The following is a 16,517-nucleotide window of genomic DNA, read 5'->3' as shown; positions in this document are numbered from 1 at the left end:
GAATATATTTATAAAATAATGAACCCTGAATTACCAAAATAACCTTCTTAACAAAAATAAATCTCCTCTTACACTTATAAGGTGAGCATGAATCAATCTTTTTTTATGATGTAAAATCGTATGTATTTATTTACTTTTATTTATTTATTTAATTTTAGTTGTTAAATTACAGTCAAATCATACATGAGAGAAACTATTCAGTTTGTGGCAAAATATTTTTACTTGTATGAAACTGAAGATGCATAATGCAAACCTGCCTGACATTTACTTTTAGTTCAGTTTGTGGAAAATGGTTGGCCTGGCTTTCTCTTTAAAACTTAAACAGTTATAACGCATTACAAACTGTAACAATAGGGTATTTTGTGTCTTTCAAATAAAAGACAATTTTTTTCCAGTCATATGTTCCTCATTCAAGGTTGTTAAAAAAATACTGCTATAATATCGTATCGTATCGTTATCGTGACCTCAGTATCGTGTATCGTACCGTATCGTGAGATTAGTGTATCGTTACACCCCTAATATATATATATATATATATATATATATATATATATATATAATGGTATTAATGATTTAACATTTAAAATGGGATTTTTTTTTTTGGGGGGGGGGGGGGTTGGGGTCATTTTACTTTTTGATTGGGTGGGGGAGTAGGGTGAGTTAGTATTTACTCAACATTCATGTTTTTGTTGTTCATTAAAATAATTGTTCATACAAGAATAAAAACTAAAGTTCTACTCAAATAAATCTGTTAAAATGTCATGTTTTTGTATTATCCTGCATGGATATCTGCTTATGACAAAATAAATATTTACATTTATGTTTGGATATGATACAGTTTGTTTAAATTACCCCCAATTTCCAGTTAATTCCCATAAATTCCCAATAATTCCCAATAATTCCCATAATTCCCATAATTCCCATGGAAAGTTTCCAATTTGGAATATTTCCAAAATTCCCCAGCTTAACTTCCCATGGAAAGTTTCCGGAAAGTTTCCGGAAATTTACCGGACATTTTCCACCCCTTTGCAACCCTAATTGCCAAGATGCATTAGAACAAAATAAATAATCTATTAAACACAAATGTCCTTACTTTTTATCTATCTATCTATCTATCTATCTATCTATCCATCCCCTTTAATCCATCCATCCATCCATCCATCCACCCTTTCATCCATCCAAATAAATGTTCTGAAATCCAATCATTTCCAGGATTTCTAGTCGATGTCAGAGCAGCTTATCGACGCTGGGAAAACAAGTGAATAAATGCAGGTTTAATCATACGTGTATCAAAAACCAACGATGCAGCGTGTACTCTCGCAGAGCAGCACACATTCGCCCCTCTGGCCGGGTGTTCCGGGTGAGCTTCGTATCAGGGTGAGACGCAGCTCTGCGCTCTGTTAGTCAGCCTGCCGTCAGTTAGCAGCTAGCAAGTTACGCAGTAGCAGCTCGTCGTATAAAACATCGGAGCAGTGCCACAGAAAGCGTCCCGTCCTCAAATAAAATCATTCTTGCCCTTCGACTTCAATAGGCGGCGCTCAGTAAAATCACAGCGTTACACGGATGTTACCGCTAAACGGTTTATTCTTTGTCAGCGACCACATTGTTCGTTTTCGGCCGAGGTAGCCTGCTAGCATTAGCCGCTCCTGATGGCAGAGAGCCGCTCGATTAAAGAAGGTAGGCCAAACTCTGTCTGTGCTTTAACTCTGCGTTTGTGTGTAAAAGACACTAATAACACATCTGCCAGTTCGGGGGGGCAGTAACAACACATTAACCTGCTTTACTCCGCGGTTTTGAGCTGCATCTGGGGTTAGCTCTGCTCACAGCGGCTAGCAGCTTCACAGTCGTGTCAGATAACTACGGTCAGTTTGTGATTAGTGTTATTGTGATTTACTACTCACATCTGAGGTGTAAGGTGTGTTTCCACCTCCCACTCACATCTGTCTCGTTGTCAGGTGAAGTTTATTCCTGATAAAGCCCCGCTGGTGATAATTGTTTGTAAACTGCAGGATGGAGCAGGTTTGCTACTTAACCTGTATTATTACAATCAGATTGTATCATTAATTATATGGAATATCACGTTGCATATTAGACTAGATAGATTTTATTTTCAGATATATTTAACATTCAGACGAACGTCATGTCAGACCTTTAAAGGCAAGTTTATTTGTGTAGCACAATTCAACACAAGGTAATTCAAAGTGCTTTACATCAACATTAAAAGCAGCAAGACACAATTACACAGTAAATAACAAATAAAATGATAAGAAAGGAGGTAAAATAATAAAAAGCACAAGTTGTTAAAAAGTAAGGGCAGTAGAGTACAGCAGGTAATTATTTAATTTACGTTTTCTCCCAGGAATGCTTATCCTCTTTTATCAATCAATCAATCAAATTGTATTTGTATAGCACCTTTCATCCAGGTACATGAAATACAAAGTGCTTTGACATTTTGACTGAAAAATAAGCATAATAAAAATAAAAACTGGGAGACCAATGCACACTGACATACAATATAGTTAATTAAAATGAAATAATGATAAAAGTTCAAGGATTAAGGCTAAAAAATAATCAATTTTAGACAATTATATATTTAATATCGAGACGTATTATCGACAGAGTTTACAGTTTTTGTGCTGGCGAATCAGCTGTGATGAATTTTGTTGACATTAAATTAGTTGGGTTTTTCTCTTGTTACACAATTTAAGTTTTCAAACAACAATTTCCATCCAGGTTTCTCCCAGGAATGCTTGTCCTCTTTTAGACAGATTATATATTTAATATTGAGACATATTGACAACAGAGTTCACAGTTTTGGTGCTGGCGGATCAGCTGTTTGTTGGTGATGAATTTTGTTGGCATTAAATTAGTTGGGTTTTTTCTCTTGTTACACAATTTAAGTTTTCAAACAATGATTTCCATCCTTGTTTCTCCCAGGAATGCTTGTCCTCTCTTCCAAAACCAATGAGCTCACAGTGCAGATAAAAATGTTGTAGATGGCTGCTGAAGTTGTTAGTTTTGGTCACTTTTAGTGCAGAGCCTTGTGGTTTGTGCACACCCCATCGGTTTGTTATGGTTACATTTGCTCTGTTGTCAATTTGCAACAACTTGGTTGTGGAATTTAGTTTTGTCACAAAGTACAGTTTTTTTTCTAAGCTTTCTCAACTGGAACAGATATGTGGGATGATCCTGACAGGGTCTCTGTTATAATGATTCTCCCTCTGCATCGTTCATACAGTCAATGATGTTCACCCCTTTTCCCTTCTTTTGAAACCTACAACCAGCTCGTGCTCCTGGTTTCATTGATGTTGAGAAGATTGCTAACTCCCACATGATATCAAGTTTCATCATCTGTATGATGATGAAACTTGGTGGCAAATTCTCCTCATGTCTCCGGTCATTTGTGTGGACGTCAAGAGAAGCTGGGCTGGGATTACACAACCCTTTGTTGAATAGCTGTTTGGAGGTTTGATTTTCATTCAGATCCGTGTGAGGAGGTTTAACATCCAACTTTGGAGGAGATGTGGGTGGTTATTTTTCAAGGTGTCTTTGATGGTGTGGCGATTGCATCCTCTGTGGTAAACATGTACATTTTGACTTTATTTAATTATTTTTGGTTAGGTCGTGTTGTTGAGACGCTTGTAGAGTCAAATTAAGAATACAAATCTGTGGATACACTGGGTTTTCTGTGTGGAATATTTTAGGAAATATGTTGATTAATGGTCTGTAAAAAACTTGAAGTGTTTACACTTTTAAGTTCAATTGCAGGTTCCTTTTTTTCTGCTCTGAATTTTATAGAACTTTCTGGAATATTATCAATGAATTTATTGAATTTTGAAGGAATTGAAAGGAGGATTTGAAAGGTATACATATGTTTTATAGTCAGTATTTTAAAGAAAAAAATATATTCTATTCACATTTATTCAAAGTGTCTATACAAAAAGCTACAGAAAGCTCTTATTTTGATAATATACATTTTGAATAAATTTGCGTATCAAATAACACATCATCATTAAACCTGCAGGTAATTGTTTTGATTTTTTGAAGTTGTCATAATTTCCCTCAGGTGTGCCATATGTTTTGTATATATAACCAAACAGTCAGTCAAAATAATCTTCCACCCATTTGGTTATTGTTATACAGCTGATGCTTATTTTCCTTCTCTGTAAATGTACAGATTATTTACTCATCAAATCACAAGAACCATTGATAAGTAGCTTGATGACATTCATTCATTATTTCAGTCAGTCATTCATTCGTATTCTATACATTAGTAGCTCAATTTCCTAATCCTATACAGGGTCATAGGGGTCTGCTAGAGCCTATCCCATCTCATTACAGGCAGAAGGCAGCTCTATAACAATTATTATAATAAAAAAAAAAGCTGAACAGAAAGGAAAACTAATGAGAAAATAAAATAAGTTATTCTATGAATAGTGCAGAGGCCTTCATAATAGACGTAGATTGATTAATGGGTTGGCCAATTATCAGCCTAATAATGATGATAATAATAATAGGTATCACAAACATCTGGTGTTATCTTAACGGTGTTGTGAAACGTGACACTGACCCTTGTTTTATGTAATACATTTAATTGAAAATGTATTTAATGAATGTTTAAGCAAATGTGTTCATTGTTTGCTATCTTTAAACTGTTATATTTTATCATATGGAGAAGAAAAAAAAGAAATAGAGAATAAAGAATATGAGCTCAACATGGACAATCAAGTAACAGCTTCAGTCAATGTTCATATAAAATAAACTCCGATTTTAGTCAGAATTTGCATTCTTTTCATGGAAAGGACAACAGAGAAGAGTTTGGACATGAGGACAGAATGGAGGAGACAAGACAAAGGACACAAGGACAGAACAGGGGACACAAGACAAAGAGGACATACGGACAGAGTAGAAGAGACTGAATGTAAGACATGAGGACAGAACAGAGGAGACAAGAAAAAGAGCATGAGGACAGAACAGAGACTATTGGACAGAGGTTCACAGAGAAGAGAAAAGAGCTGGTGAGGTGAAGAAGAGAAATGTATCAGAGTTATGACAGTGTGTCACAGTTCAAATTGTTTAGAGCACTGTGCAGTATTTGGGTGCTTCAACAAAGGAAAAGGCAGGATTTTCTTGTGGGCTGTGAAATCTGAATTGAGTTTTCAAATAAAGAGAACAGATGACAAATATATATTATGGGGTGGTTTATTTCTGTAACGTTAGAGATGAATCGGGGTGTCAGAACATTGTAACACCTGCCTAGCTTGTTGTGGTGATTGTGTTGTTTTTTTTTAAATGTGGGACAGCATTTTGTGGCTCTGAATTTAAGAGAGGATGTTATTCTGCATACATTTCTGCGTCTGCTGTTGTCGGGTGCAGTATATGTGGTGGCAGTTTTTGCTTTAACATGCTGCGTTATTGTAGTGAAGTTATTGTGTGAAATTGATTTGATGAGAGATCAAATCCAGTTATGATGGTGATCTCTCATCATTTTTGGACTATAGACTTCAGTTTAGGTTAAGAATTCATAGTTAATATGCCTGCACTCTGTCACCCTCTTTGTCATCTTCTTACAACTGCATCCAAATATGGTTTGATTTGTATGTTTTTTCTGATTCTCAGTGACTGTGTGGCCACCTACATGCTCAAACTAAAAACTGTTCTGCTCTCTCAGCCTAGACTCTGCATGGCGACGAGGGATCAACAGCAGTGGGAGTGAACAGCCAACAGCCAGAGGTCCGCGCAGCAACATGGCGTCCCATCAGAGAAACTCTGTCCGGATTCTGTCCAGCCGGGAGCGAGGATCCCAGACATTCGGCTCACAGAGGCTCCTGCAGCTGCTGGTGGAGGAGAAGGTCCGCTGGATGAAATGGCAGAGTCAGGTGTGTTTGAGCACAGTCAGATGACTGGGACGGGGCTCCAGGGCTCCAGCAGTCATGGCAGTTTCCCAATATTAACAAGGTTGCTGTAAGTCACATAAAGAATGACAACCTTTTTCTGGAGGGAAACCTGGCAACACAAGTTTCACAATCACGATCAAGCATTAAAATTAAAAAAATTATGCTAAACAGGAGACAATTAAAAAAGCTAAAACAATAAGTATGCTTGATAATAGTGAATCACCATGGTTTACAAGTTTACAGAGCTCACTCTAGAAAAGCTCTTTCAGTATCTTCTGCAAAATGTTTCCAATTGTATTTAGCTCAAACAAGATAAATGTGAAATCAAGCTTCCCACTAAGACGTGACTAATTTCACTTCCTTCACCCCCCACTGCCCCTTAAGAAAGCAAATAAACAAATGAACAACTAAATTTAAGGTGATCAAGGTGATGTCTTTTCCAAGCTGTGCAACTCGAGAAAATCTGTAGGACCTGAGGAGGAATACATTTTAAAATGCCTGAATGGAAAATGAATTTCAAAATCTTTTTAATTCTGTGATTTATTTCTCTATTTGAAAACGCCTTTTTTTTATATTTTATGATTAATTACTTAAGTCCTTTTTAAAAAAGCTCACTGAAATGTTCAGTAAGACATTTCTTTCAAAATTAATGTATGTATTTATTAACTAATATAATTACTAATGAATATAATTCAATTTAGTCATATTGGTTTCATTCTCAGAATCACTGCAAACGTGTCAGAAGGTTTTCAGCGGTGCCGGTTTGGTTAGATTTCTAAGATAATGAGTTTTACCTCAACGATTTGGCAGTCAAATGGTCACTCTGATTTGTACTTTGAAAGAGAACAACAACCAAGATAGAAGCTAAATCTGTGCTTCTTTTCAACTGCTAAAATGAGCTCGTCGTTACAATCCTATTTGATACCCTCTAACACATGGGTCTTCAATTCCTGCGTGTTTTAGATGTTTCCCTGCTTCAGCACAGCGTGATACAAATTGCTGTGTCATTAACAGACTTGTGCAAACCTTGATGACTGTAATTGAAGACCCCTGCTCTAACATTTGTACCTTTTGCCTTCCGCTGATAATGTGAAAATGCGTCGCTGTACGAGTCAGAGTCCCCTTGTCATACTGGTTTCTATTTTGATAATAACTGGATTTTCTATGGCCTCCTTGTGTCTGATTCTGACTTTTTGTCAGTTTGATCTACTGTGTCTAAATTAAATTCAGTTCAAACACAGTTTTTGCCGAAATAGATTTGATGTGTATCTTAAGTGGACGGGATTAAAAGGTCACTTTTGGAATGCTTCTAAACTTTGCAGTGGCAAACCTGGTGCCACGCTCAATGACTTGTGGGATAAATATTCAGAGCAGCTAGTTTAGCGGTGCCACCCCCGGTGGACCCCAAGTGGTCGGCTTCAACCTGATATCAGTCTGATCACTCAGCTTGTTACAGCCTGATTGTAGATTGTAACTCAAACTCATTTTTGTTGTGGGTGCTGTTTGTTTTTTTTAACCAGTCGCACAAAACCAAATTATCTGCTAAAATATGCTCATTTTAAGCTTAACATACTAGCATGCCAGTACACCCATACTTAGGAGTGGAACATGTGTCTCCAAGTGATGTTTAGTTACCACTTCGGGACTGCCAATATGCCAAATTAAGATATCCCTGTGATCATGTCTACTTTGACAGCACCTCTTAGTGCACTGGACAATCATGAAAATGCTGTTTTGTATTGTGGCCTCAAATGAATAGCGACAGTGTAGAGAAGACAGATTTACAGGTCTGGACACAGACAAGCAGCACTACTTCTTGTGTTCACGGTCCTCTAACACTGTTCATATATTGTGTCAGTCACTGAGGCCTGATTCAAGTCTCTACGGATGCTCAGGAGGAAGTGAGCACACTTCTCTCTAAAACTATTCCTCTCTGTACATGCATTTTATGTCACAATATATTTTCTTCCGCTTTTATATTTTTCTAAAACTGATGTTGATATCTGTATTTGTTTATTTCTAGACTGCATAGTTTAGGGAAGGATCATTGAGTTGAGTGTAAGTGTTTTGGTTTGTGCCTCTGACAGAAAGTTGATCTGCCGGACAGCCCTCGGTCAACCTTCCTGCTGGCCTTCAGCCCTGACAGGTACGACACCCACCCACACCGAACACTGGAATGTCCCACTTCTTGCTGGTCTGCACTAGGGATGTTAACAATTAGTCGATTTTCGATTAATTGCCGTTATGAAATTACCCGATTCAAATTAACGATTTCAATTAATCTATTTATTTATTTATTTATTTTTTTCGTTTAATTTCACCAGCTGGTATTACGCCCGGAGCACATTTAATGCGACACAACGCGCTGCGCCGCGCACATAAAGTTAGAAGAAAGAGACGGCGGATATGTTTGGTTTTAGTAACATCATGCTCAGGCAATGAGTCTGCAATGGCCCAGACGGGAGACACATGTAGCTCAGTGCTTAACTTTTATTTTTAATCCACTCTATATTCTTCTGGTTGTTCTCCGATATGCTCCCCTAAAGCCTGAATTATGGTTCCGCCTTAAATCGACGCAGAGCCGCCGCCGTAGCCTACGGCGTAGGCTCTGCGTTGTTGTAACGCGGAACCATAAATCAGCCTTCACCCGGTACATACATAGGTTTCTCTAAACATCTGTTCCCGCTACAGTTTTAACTAAAAGAAAATGTGCTCCAATACAGCAGGTCTCATCATTTTATTTTGAACACTGCCAAAACTCTAACTTAAAACGTAACTAGAACTTAAAATTTGCTTGGCACAAATGACACTATTATGGCTGCTGCTACTACTAATAGCCTTGAAGTAGGGGTGGGCGATATGACCTAAAATTAATATCACGGTATTTTTCATCTTTTGAACGGTGACGGTATAATATCACGGTATTTTTTGGTACGTTTTGGGAGGAGTAGCCTGTCCTGTCCCTTTATGTGAATAAGGTTAATATTTGTATAATATAATAAGTAAATGGTAGTATCCTTTATATTATATTTATTTTTATTATATTATATTTTAAATATTTAGTGAACTTGTCTTAAAATCTAATACTGGACCTCGGTTGGGCTGGTTGGACAGCGGGTGGTGGAAAATTTCCCTTCATTTTAAATCCAAAACTTGACAGGTTTATGCCATGAGTATTCATATACAGTAATCCCTTGTTTTTCGAGAGGGTTACGTTCCAAAAAGAACCCGTGATAAGTGATATTCACATAGTAGCAACCCTTTTTTTTAATAATTATTATACAAAGCTTCAAATTGCGGAGATCAGCACCGCCATGCACGTATTTCATGCTCTTCTGAGCCGCTTCATCCCGACTCGCGCTGCAGCGCCTTTTTCTTCTAAAGCCCGCGGGACAGGTGTGTTTTTTCGAGAGAAGAACATGGTTATGGGTATTTTTTGTCACTCTTTTTTTCATCTGGGCAAAAAGATTCTTTTAAACCGACATTCATTAATTTTTTCTCCATCTTGAAGTGGGTGACTGGTATTCCAGCAGGTTGAAACAGCGCTCTGCGCTCCGCTGCCGTCAAAGACCCGCCCCGCTCTACTTCTGATTGGCTAGTGTTAGTTTGGTTGAGCGCCAGAGCTGCTTTCCTCTCATTCCATTGGTAGACGAACTCGGTTGACTCAAACTTTTTTTTTTCTCTCAAACCTTTTTTTTTTTAAAGCACTCAAACTCGCATGCCGAGAAAAAAAACTCCGTACGCCGGAGATCCGGGACGGTGCCGGAATACTTTAAGCCCTGCATTTCTTACTACTCTTGTTGTAAGGTGTAGCAGCATAAACGATGCCTGCAGTGAAAGCTGTGTAGTCTTGGGACGTGCTCCGCTGGTGCTGCTCAGCAGCACCAGCGGAGCAGCGGTCCCAGCAGCAGCTGCTGGTCCCACTTGCGCTCGTTTTGGCCCGGGTTGCCTCTTCATATTCACGGGCGTGCGTGTTTTTTAAGTGATGAAACAGGTTGCTTGTGTTTCCACCTCTTGCTGTCACAACACGGCAGCAAACCTTGCATATCACCGACGTTTTTAATGCCTTATTTAGGCTTATTATTTTATAATTGATTTATTACGGTATTGACGGTATTGCAAAATCCATGTCGTGGCGCAGTGTCACACCGGTGATGACTATGACACCGGTGTACCGCCCACCCCTACCTTGAAGTGCACTTTATATTATATTCCTTGTGGTACAAAAATGTATTTTTGTTACTTTTGTATCAAATAAATATTTGATTAAGGAATACATTAAAATGTCCTTTGTATTTTATATAAGCAAAAAAAATTATGTTTGTATCTCAGATGGGAGAAAAACGCTGCTTATCAACTAATCGATGATCGATCGATAAGGTTATCAACTATCAATTAATGAAATAATCGATAATTTGCATCCCTAGTCTGCACACCTGTAAACGAGACCAGAAACCCGTCGACAAAGACAGACACCATGACAGCTCACCCCAAATGTAACTTTTATGTGACATTAGTGACTGTAGTAACAAACAAGCGCCCATTGCTGTATATTTTTAGCACCTCCCAATGTCAAGTAAAGTAGATGATAGCCAACCAATAAACTAATGTGACATAGTCGGTCACAGTATGCAGTCGGTAATGCATCTTTTGCACATACCAAAAAAAATTGCATCTGTGATGTTGTTGCTACTCCAATTTTTATGGCTTTCAGATCTTTCGTCATAATAACTTGCATTTATATAGCACCTTTCAAGGAACCCAAGGTCGCTTTACAATGGCTGTATATTATTCATTCACTCCATTCATACCTGGTGATGACAAACTACATGTGTACTCACAGCTGCCCTGGGGCAGGGGCAGGCTGATGGAAACGTAACAGCCAATCCGTGCCAACGGCCTCTCCGACCACCACCGGAACATTTATACACATTGTTAGGGATTTCTTCTAGTTAGATCTGGTTGATTGATTTGAGACCTCTAAGCGAAATCAAAGCGTGGTTAATGTCGGCTTCCTACTGAAGGAAGTTATCCTGTTTTTTTCTGGATCTTAATGTAGTTCTGTGATTCAGACTTTCTTTAAAGCACCATTTGAAGATGAATTTATCATGGAGGTTTGCTGGAGGTTTACTTGCTTTAGAGGAGCTTTACATTCTTTAAAGTTTAAAAAGATTTGCTTTTCCCTCATGTATGTTCTGGGTCTCTGGAAAAGGCTTCTGTTGTAATAGACACTATATAAATGAAATTGAATTGAATGCTGTACACGTCCTCTACTTGCTACTTTCTGCCTAAAAAAAAAACCAAACAAAACCTCCTTTTCTAGGACCTTGATGGCATCCACACACGTCAACCACAACATTTACATAACAGAGGTGAAGACTGGAAAGTGCCTACATTCCTTGGTGGGCCACCGGAGAACCCCTTGGTGCGTGACCTTTCATCCTACCATTCCTGGCTTGGTGGCCTCTGGGTGCCTTGATGGCGAAGTCCGTATCTGGGACCTGCACGTGAGTACTGGATCTGACAGAAACCTTCTCTGTTGGTTCTGCACACAGCAACGGCCACCAGCTGTTGATTCTTAAAGGTGCAGACACTTTTTTTCATCACAGCATATCTCTGCAGCCTGTTTGTCTGCTTCTTCATACATTTCCACATCAGTATTCTGAAACTACTTTTTTGTAGTCCTTTTTTTTTTTTTTTTAAACCTAAAGTATGTCTCAACATAAAAATCTGACTTCTTTTGGCATCTACTGAAAGAGATGAGAATGCTGAGTTTTGAGCTTAATGGCAACTGAGATCCTCCGTATTTGAAATGCTCTGAATCCTTTATCAGATCTTAATTTCAGCTTTTATCTTTTATTAACTACAAAAAAACCAGTTAGGTTGTATGTCTTGGTATATTTCTGCTCTCAAACAAACGCCTGGTGTTTCTGCAGGGTGGCAGTGAGAGTTGGTTTACAGAGAGCAATGTGGCCATTGCTTCCCTGGCCTTCCATCCAACTGCTCAGCTTCTCCTGATCGCCACCAACAACGAGCTGCACTTCTGGGACTGGAGCCGACCGGAGCCCTTTGCCGTGGTCAAAACGGGCAGCGACACAGAGCGAGTGCGGTGAGTTAAAGACGCCAGCGCTGGAAAGCAAAGTGATAGGATTTCACGCTAAATGATGACAGACCTCACAAATGGCTAGAAGTAAACCTCAGTTTTTCAACAGAGCACCGACGCAGAATTTCAAAATACGAGTTACATGCAACTGAAGACATGTTTGCATTTAAATGTGCCATATTTTGCTAAAATTTCTTTTCAGTAAAACCTGTAAAGCAACTTGTTAGCTTTATTTAGATTATATATTTAATATATTGTATTAAAACCTCAACATAACCTTGTTTATGATGAAGTTGCACACATCTGTTGTAGGTTGGTGAGATTTGACCCTCTGGGTCACAACCTGCTGACAGCGATAGTGAATCCATCCAATCAGCAGGTAAGATCTATTGGCTGTTTCTGTTAAAAAGATTATTTGAAAATATTTACCTCAAAGTTTTATATCCTAACCAGATGCTGCTTCATCAGGAAGTGCCTTTTTTACAAAAGGATTTTTGACAGTCATCCCTGTAATTTAATTTCTGCAGTATTTTGCCGGAGATGTTGTTGCTTTATCTGTCTGTATGATATTATGATATGTTAAGTTTGTTTTTGTGGGGGGGGGGTCGATTGGGTCCAAAGTACACAATTGTTGAGCACCAGGAATTTGTTGTTGTTGTTGTTGTTGTTGAAGAATTAAAAATTCACTTTGCACTTTAACTGAGGTTTAAGTCCTTGTAAGATGAGTCCACTGACTTTTCTACAATCAACAAATTCTTATGAGAAGGAAGTATGAACTGCTGAGGCACAAATCGGTGACCACAGAATCGCTGAGCTGTTGGCTATTGTCATTAGTGCTTTAAAAATGTAGCTGTTCCTTAAACAATCACTAACATGTTATTTCTGAAATGCAGCGTTGTTTTGCAGGAATTGGTATCTAAATTAAATTAGGAGAAATCGAAACTAAATTATGCTGCCAAACAAAGACTTGTCAGTGTTAAAGAGCCATTTTTTGACCATCCCCCACAAGGTCAAAATTCATAATTAATCTTAAACCACAGAGCTTTCTTTTTGTCATCAGTCTTTCTGGGCTTTGGGTCTGCCTATGTAACCTCTACCCCTGGAGAAGTTAGTGTTCATTGGTTTTTAGAAAAATGTGTATTTAGTTTTTATTGATCTGTCAGGACCATGCTGTAAGCTCAACAACTGATTTATCATCTTAGCCTGACGAATGTCCTTTTTTCCCCCCATCTTCCAGAATGAGGAGGACACTGAAGTTCCTATGGACAGCGTTGAGATGCCTCACTTCCGTCAGCGCTCATTCCTGCCCTCTCAGCCCGTGCGCCGCACCCCTATCCTCCACAACTTCCTCCACATCTTGTCATCTCGCTCCCCAGGTGCTCAGCCGGGAGGTGAGCAGGCAAGGCCTCTTAGTGAAAATGCAAACAATATTGGAGACTCTCCCAGCATGCCTCGGGCCCAGTACCCCAGCTCTGAACACGGACCCCCTTTTCCCGGTTGCACCCACCACCTTGGCATGGTTTGCCTTTGCAGTCGCTGCTCCGTCAGTCGTAACCCTTCCCTGACTACAGATAGTCCCTCTGTGACTCTGGCCGATACCAGGGTGTCGTCCGACACTTCCACTCTTTCCACAGCCTCCACCTTTTCTTCAGCACGTACAGAGCCAAGGCAGCCCTCGGAGAGACCCTCAGCCTTCACCTCCGTTTACTACAGCGCCAGCACTTCTCTTAATCCCATTATCCCCAGTAGAATAGAGCCACACTCCACCTCAAGGCTAGGACCTGACTGGACTCGTAACCTGCTCAGCATGAGAGAAGGTGGGGTCGGTCCAGGCATGCTGCCTCCCCGGACATCCTCCTCTTCCTCAGTCAGCCTTCTTTCAGTGCTCCGTCAGCAGGACGGCTCGTCTCACTCCCCTGTTTACACCTCTGCCACTGAAGGACGAGGTTTCCCCCAGCAGGGAGACTCTGGGTCCCGAGATGCTGCAGGAACGAGCAGCGGCCACCACCCGTTCTGGGACGGCTCTCGCAGCAACACGGCCTCCTTCCGCAACGTTCTGCAGTGTAACCTGAGTCGCTACTTCCTGGAGATCGACCGCATTGACATTGACCCATCATTAGGTGTCAACATACCAGATGGAAACCAGGAGCCAAGCCAAGAGCTGCTGAATAACAACATGGACCCAGACAGACCAGGACCATCTTCATCTTCCTCTACTACTTCCCCTACCATCATCCACTATCAGCCGCCTCTCCCTCCGCCCCCTGCCTTCCACAACTTGGAGAACAATGTTCCTCCTCCAGCATCTCGAGGCCACTTGAACCGCTGCCGGGCGTGCCACAACCTGCTGACCTTCAACCACGACTCCCAGCGCTGGGAGCGCACGAACCAGACCTCCTCCACCTCTGCCTCCACGCCGGAGGCCTCCTCTTCTTCTTTCTCCTTCCCTTCATCTTCATCTCAACCTCCCTGGCAGCCCGAGGAAAGTAGGAGGACACTAGAAGTTCAAACACAAGAGAGGAGGGTCCCTCCCGAGCCCAGCGAGCAGCCGCCTCCCCCTCCGGGTGGAGCGGCAGGAACAGTGGCCTTCCCCATAGCTTCACCCCCCAGCCAGCCCGGGGAGCAGACGGTGGGCTTGGTGTACAACCAAGACACGGCACAGTGGGAGCGAGTGTACCGGCAGGCCACCACTAGCAGACCGGCAGATCCACCAGAGGCCTTAAGCCAAGAAATGCCTGTTGACCCCCCAGACGAGGATTCTCTAAGGAGGTATCCTACCTGTGTATCACACTGATATATCATTGGCTATAAAGGTTGAATGAATAATTATCCAACTGATTGATCTCACATCTGTTTCACAGGAGACTGTTGGAATCATCTCTGTTATCATTGTCACGCTATGACATGTCAGGATCTAGAGAGCACCCAATTTACCCTGACCCAGCCAGGTTCGCTGCTAACACACCCTATTTACACAAATCCAGCTTGGTGCAATTATTGATTTGTTCTGATTGTGGAGTTGATGATTTAAATAAGAACCTCTCTTCTCACATCCTGTCTATATTGGAAATACTTTTATGTTTCTCTTTTGAAACACAAATTGGCTGAAACAAGACACGTCTCACCTGCAGAATATAAAATGGATATATTTATCTGCTGACTCACAATTACACAAAGTATCGAGTGTTTTGGATGAGCTTAACCAGTAATACCAGTACCACCAGGGGTACATGAACCAACCAGTTTGTCTCTGAGTCTGTTGCATATTCATCAATATTTCCATATGTTCCTGTCGCTGTTGTTTCTGAACCCTGAGATGTGGAGCTCTGTCTCTCAATAGAAGAGTAGCAATCATATAGAATATTTTGATATATAGCATTTCCCTCATGTACTTCCACTGTTGTCGCAAAATTCTTAGAATTTTCAAAGTTGGAAAGATTTTTTGGGAGTTACTAAGAAAAATATGGCACTTAATGGGAATAAATAGGAAATTTGCAAAATTGCAGGTGAACACATAATTTCTCTTATCCTGGAAATGACACCAGGACTGTTGAAGCAACACTGTTGGAGCCCAAGAGCTGCATCCATCGAAGAAAGTTATAGGATAAATGATAAAGATAAATGTATTTGATCTGGGTTGTTAAAATTTAGTAAGTACAGAATGGGATTCCACTTTAGCAGGCAAGCTCATAATGCTAAATGTAAACTAGCTAACACCATTTCATTGACGAATTTGAGAAGCTCCGTTATACTAGTTAAGTTGTTACTGAAATTCTGTTTTTTCTTACTTCTCTTAGTTGTCTGGTATCATAAGAAAAGAAGTTATAATTTAATTTACTATGCTGATTGAAGAGTACTCATCTCTTCATCTAGCTTTTTCTGTTCTGTTAGCTCACTGTCCTTTGTATTTTTTTTTTTTGGCCTTTACAGAATATTCTAATTGATCGGATAACTGTCTGTGCATGGCTTCGCATTTGTACAGAAGTTTGTCCAAATTAAAATATTTCTTAATTTTCCCAGCTTAATGGGAGGCTGTTAGAATTTTTCCAGCTCAAGTATTTTCTCCATCCAGAATAATAGTGACTAACATGATGCTGACTAAGTGTTTTTTGTATTTTTGTGTCAGCAACCACTGACTTGACTCAGATTCAACCATTAAAGCATTTCGAAAGCATGGATTCCCCTCACACTTCTGGTTATCAGGAGAAACCATGCAGTCAGGCACCAAGAGCAATTTCTGACTGTTATTGTTTCTTGGAAAGAAAATAATGAGGTCAGCGTCTTTGCTTTGCAGACTTTCTCCAGCAGCATACTATGCTCAGAGGATGATCCAGTATTTGTCCAGACGGGACAGCATTCGTCAGCGTTCACTGCGTTACCAACAGAACCGCTTGAGGGCCATGTCTACTTCCTCCGACAGCCCGACCAGCAACCCAGCCAGCTCCATGGACAACAGTGATGTGGACTTTGAGGAGCTCGAGTAAGTGTCCGTCCTTTTCATTTGTTAAACTACTTTT

General features: G+C 40.2%; 1 protein-coding gene across 3 annotated transcripts in view; it reads left to right on the top strand.

Moving 5' to 3' along the window:
• Positions 1-1,428: 1,428 nt before the first annotated feature.
• Positions 1,429-16,517, top strand: part of ambra1b (autophagy/beclin-1 regulator 1b) — a 28,220-nt gene continuing 13,131 nt past the window's right edge. For 2 of the 3 annotated variants that reach the window (XM_061721559.1, XM_061721557.1), the window contains exons 1-9: positions 1,429-1,677; positions 5,672-5,879; positions 7,985-8,043; positions 11,221-11,404; positions 11,834-12,006; positions 12,313-12,379; positions 13,238-14,769; positions 14,862-14,948; positions 16,295-16,480. In XM_061721559.1, coding sequence (XP_061577543.1) covers positions 5,748-5,879; positions 7,985-8,043; positions 11,221-11,404; positions 11,834-12,006; positions 12,313-12,379; positions 13,238-14,769; positions 14,862-14,948; positions 16,295-16,480 — 2,420 coding nt within the window. In that variant the 5' untranslated portion in view covers positions 1,429-1,677; positions 5,672-5,747. Of the gene's footprint in view, positions 1,678-4,970; positions 5,019-5,671; positions 5,880-7,984; positions 8,044-11,220; positions 11,405-11,833; positions 12,007-12,312; positions 12,380-13,237; positions 14,770-14,861; positions 14,949-16,294; positions 16,481-16,517 lie in introns of those variants that run through there. The other variant, XM_061721558.1, reaches the window with a different exon arrangement.

This window comes from Cololabis saira, chromosome 5 (genome assembly GCF_033807715.1).
Source record: "Cololabis saira isolate AMF1-May2022 chromosome 5, fColSai1.1, whole genome shotgun sequence".
In the NCBI taxonomy this organism is placed as follows: Eukaryota; Metazoa; Chordata; class Actinopteri; order Beloniformes; family Belonidae; genus Cololabis; species Cololabis saira.
Note: the sequence above shows the minus strand (reverse complement) of the source record. Positions and strands in the feature narration are given on the sequence as shown.